The sequence below is a fragment of the Mizuhopecten yessoensis genome, unplaced genomic scaffold, assembly GCF_002113885.1.
Source record: "Mizuhopecten yessoensis strain PY_sf001 unplaced genomic scaffold, ASM211388v2 scaffold685509, whole genome shotgun sequence".
Classification (NCBI taxonomy): Eukaryota; Metazoa; Mollusca; class Bivalvia; order Pectinida; family Pectinidae; genus Mizuhopecten; species Mizuhopecten yessoensis.
In genome coordinates, this window is record NW_018464678.1 from 1 (window position 1) to 528 (window position 528).

The 528-nt window shown below is 42.4% G+C and overlaps 1 protein-coding gene across 1 annotated transcript; it reads right to left on the reverse strand.

Annotated features, from left to right (window-relative positions):
- Positions 1-6: 6 nt before the first annotated feature.
- On the reverse strand, positions 7-522 carry LOC110440678 (the record flags this gene model as incomplete). Its single annotated transcript, XM_021483835.1, has 1 exon — positions 7-522. A coding segment is annotated over exon 1 (516 nt), but the record flags the coding sequence as incomplete, so codon positions are not given.
- Between the last annotated feature and the right edge of the window lie 6 nt (positions 523-528).

The window sequence follows — 528 nt, forward strand, 5'->3', positions numbered from 1 at the left end:
CTGTGATGTTTGGCCGTTGATAGCAAACTCAACGTGCGATGTCATGGTTTGCATAGATACTTCGTGTCTCAATGCTCCATTTAAGGTTTCCATACCTGGAATAACACTTCGCAAAAGGAAAGAACCATCTAGTACTGGTGAGGTTGAGTAAGTTACCTTGGCGTATATCTTCTCACTTTCGTTGTAAAAGATCTCGCCTGTTGCCTCGTCGGCTCCTTTTAAAAATGAAGCGCGGAAATCAGAAGTAAACGGGGACGTGAAGACAATGGATGCTTCCTGTGTGGCACTATTTTTGAATACAGCGTTAATTTCGATTTTCTTGTTCATATAGTAGACTGCTGAAGCGGTTGAACGGAAGCCACTGACTCCTCCAACATGACTTATTTTGAATAACAAGTTATTGAAGCCTTCTACTTGAGTTTTGAGCGTAACGGTTCCCGCAATGGATGATGTTAGATCCCATGATGCGTCTAATTCGATCTCTTTGACACGGCCATAAGTTAACTCGGCATGCGATTGCATATTCAT